The sequence below is a fragment of the Zootoca vivipara genome, chromosome Z1, assembly GCF_965207765.1.
Source record: "Zootoca vivipara chromosome Z1, rZooViv2.hap1.1, whole genome shotgun sequence".
Classification (NCBI taxonomy): domain Eukaryota; kingdom Metazoa; phylum Chordata; class Lepidosauria; order Squamata; family Lacertidae; genus Zootoca; species Zootoca vivipara.
Genome location: NC_142583.1, coordinates 71905297 through 71908605, shown reverse-complemented (window position 1 = coordinate 71908605; position 3309 = coordinate 71905297). Strand labels below are relative to the sequence as shown.

The following is a 3309-nucleotide window of genomic DNA, read 5'->3' as shown; positions in this document are numbered from 1 at the left end:
AAGAGGGAAAGGGGGGGGTTAGAAAAGATCAAATTAAAGCGGTGGTTCAGGCATTTTTTTAATTTTTAAAAATCACTTAAGGTGGAAAGCAGAACCAAAGTGTTGGAATGCAATGATTCCGCCTCCTTTAAGGAAGCTACCTGCCCGTTTGCTTTTTGAAAATGGGGGGTGGGCGGACTTGGAAACAACGGGAGGTGGCGAGAAACAGCAGCAGCAACAAGTCCTACAAACCGGAGAAAAGCGGCTCTCCCTTCCCCTTCCCTTTTTCAAGGATCACTCTGGTGCTCCCAGGGGACCGGGTCGCTCTCTTCCCCGGCGACAGTATTCCTCCGGTCCTTCCAAAAGTGCTCCACGTCGGGCAGAACTTTCTCCTGCGCCGCCACCGCTTCCCCGTCCTCCTCCTCCTTCAGGTCCTGCAAAGACTGGGGGGTCTCCTCGCTGCCGGGCTTGGCCCTCCTGGGCCTCCGGGCTCCATCTCCCCTGCAGCTCAGCCCCCTCCGGAGGCTCCTCAGCCCTTCCCGGAATTCCCCGGAGGTGGCCAAAAAGACACCTGGGTTGAGGGCGCCATCAAGAAAGAGCAGGACTTCAGCGGCGAAAATCAAAGCCGGGGGCGGCTGGGGCCCCCCTGCGCTGTGCCTCTCCCACAGCCAAGCCACCCAGGCCGGCAGCCACGTGGCCTGGAAGAGGAGGGTGAGGCTCAGGAGCACCCAGGTCACCCTCTTGCTCTGAGGGCTTCCGGGCTTGGCCAGTCGCTTCCGCCTGCCCCCTCTCTGGACGCGCAGAGCCCTCCAGTAGCAAGAGAAGGTGAAGCCCGCGGGCGCCAGGTAGGCGATCAGGGGGTAGACCTTACTGAAGACGTCCATGAAGTTGGCGGCGTAGGGGGGGCTCTGGAAGACGCAGTAGAGGAGCCCGCTCGGGGCGCCGCCGGCCTCCAGGTAGGTGAAGAGCAGGTGCGGCAGAGGCAGGAGCAGCGCCGCCATCCAAACCGAGGCTAGGAGCCCTGCCAAACGCCGCCAGCTCAAGCCCAGGCACTTGGAAGAAGATGGAGAAGAGGAGGAGGAGGAGGAGAGCACATGCTTGTGCCTGGCTTGCCCCACCGCCGCCCAGGTGAGGCTTTTGGCCACCAGGCAGCCGTGGAAGAGCCAGTCCGTCGCTTTGCAGACGAAGCCGCCGAAGACCCAGGAGCGCCGCGAGTAGGTGGCGATGCGCGTGGGGAGGCAGCAGACGACCAGGATCAGGTCGGCCGAGCACAGGTTGAGCACCAAGGCGTTGGCTGGCGAGATCTTCCCTCTTCGGAGCTCGTGGATGAGGACCGCCAAGAGGAGCAGGTTCCCTGCCAAGCTCGCCAGGCACAACCCCGCCAGCAGGAGGGGAAGGACCGCGCTTCCAGCCCGCCACCCCTGGGGTCCCCCGGCGAAGAAGACGGCTTGGGAACTGTTCATGGTGCTGAAAGGTTCCTCCGCGGCGAGATCCGCGCAGTGGCGTCGGAAGAAAAGCGAAGGGAGAAGGCGTGTTGGGTTGAGTGGGTGGATGGAGAAGGGTTGCTGTCAACTCTCTCTCGGGGAGTGGGGGGAGGTGGAGAGGGGAGAGGACTACGCCAAACCTTCTCGACAGGGAATCCGGAGCTCTTGACGGTGGTAGCTGGAACAGAGTAGTTGCTAATATTTCCTCCCAAACCCCCTACTCCGGGGAAAGAAGCCACCCACCAGAGTGTGCGACCCGGAAGAGCTGCAGGAGGGAGAAACGGGTCAGGCGCACCTGGGCAGGTGAGCAAAGGACGGAGAGATCGGAGGAAAGTGAGAGGCACGCCTGTAGCGCTTCCTCTTCCAATGGCGTCCCGTGACTCCAAAGGGCAGGAAAAGCAGCTCCGCGACCCCTGGTCTTTTTGAGTTCCTGGGTTCTGAATGAGTGAGTGGGTTTTTAAAAGAAAAAAAGAAGAGGCCAAAGAAGCGCAGAGTAACAAGTCTTGCCCTCTCTCACACACGCACTTTCCCCTGTCTGGAATCTCAGCAATTAAAAAAGAGCAATCACTCTCTGGTGCGCTGTGAAGAGCCGCGGAGCTGTCCACGAAGCATGGTGCTGGAATTCCAGCGTTAGCGTTCGTCTTCCCGTGCAGTGATTGGAATGCCTGTCACGCCCACTCTTTTGTAAGGAGATTAAAGCAGGCTGGTTCTTTATGAAACACACAAGGGGCTGCTCTGTGGTGTCCCCAATTATTAATCAAGTCCCCGTCAGCCTTAAGAATAATAATTATTAAAAAACAAACAAACCAGCAGCTAAGGGATAGCCTGCCTTAGTTCAGCGGTGGAGCATTCTCTTTGCATAAGGGAAGTATAAGCTTCAATGCTTGGCATCTCCAGGTACTGCTGGAAAAGACTCCTGGCCTGAAACACTGGATAGCCTCTGACAGTTAGTGTAGAACATACTGTGCTAAAAGCACCAATGGTCTGACTCTGCATACAGCAAATTGATAGAGTCAAAAAATCATAGGGTTATAGAGTTGGAACGGAACCGGCGGTCATCTAGTCCAATTAGCTGCAATGCAGGAATCTTTTGCTCAACATGGGGCTCAAACCCATGTGCAACTGAGTTCGAGTGTAAGCATAGGTAACTTCATACCCAGGGGTCAAATGTGGCCCCCAGGTCTCCCTTACAGGACCCCAGGTTTGACTTCTCTCCAGGCCCCACCCCACACTGCTCCTGCTCCATGCTTCCTTCTGCTTCAGCCCCCCCCCCAATGTAGCGTGTCTTTAAATTGTGGGGCTGCCTCTTGCTTGCCTGGATTCCAGAAATGCAGGGGTAACAACTAGTTGACCCTGTGTGCCACCTCCAACTCTACAATTCTGTGGTTCTATGCAGTCCACATAGAAACCTCTGGGCTGTGTCTGTCCCTGGACTGCATCCACTGGCATGTGATCCCTGGATGCTTCCTCAGATTGAAAATGTCTCCCCACTGTTGTTCAATAGGGAAAGGGGTACTCTATTGGGGCCAAGCCTTTTTACTGCTTACGTGATTGTGCCCTCCCATTCCGATCAGCTGTTGCACCCCCTCTGCTGTGTGCCATTGCCTGAGGCTGGTTTGTTGACATCTCAAGAGAGGGCTTTTCCTGTGGTTGCACCGTGTGTGTGTGTGTGTGTGTGTGTGTGGTAACTCCCTGCCCCAAGAAGTAAGGCTCTATTCCACTTTATCTGTATTCTACTGGCAACTGAAGTCATTCCATTTGAAGCGAGGTGCTTAATAGATTGGTTGTTAGTGCTGCTCTTTGGGATGTTGCTGTTGCTCTTGGTTTTTGTGCTTTGTTTGTAAGC

At 56.1% G+C, this 3309-nt stretch overlaps 1 protein-coding gene across 1 annotated transcript; it reads right to left on the bottom strand.

Moving 5' to 3' along the window:
* Positions 1-266: 266 nt before the first annotated feature.
* LOC148687418 (G protein-coupled receptor 151-like) lies at positions 267-1442 on the bottom strand. The gene has a single exon (XM_088657131.1). It carries the CDS (start codon positions 1440-1442, stop codon positions 267-269), a length of 1176 nt encoding a protein of 391 aa, XP_088513257.1.
* Positions 1443-3309: the final 1867 nt, after the last annotated feature.

Coding starts and splice junctions, on each gene's coding strand:
- LOC148687418 (XM_088657131.1), bottom strand. CDS start 1,442: ATGAACAGTTCCCAAGCCGTCTTCTTCGCCGGGGGACCCCAGGGGTGG.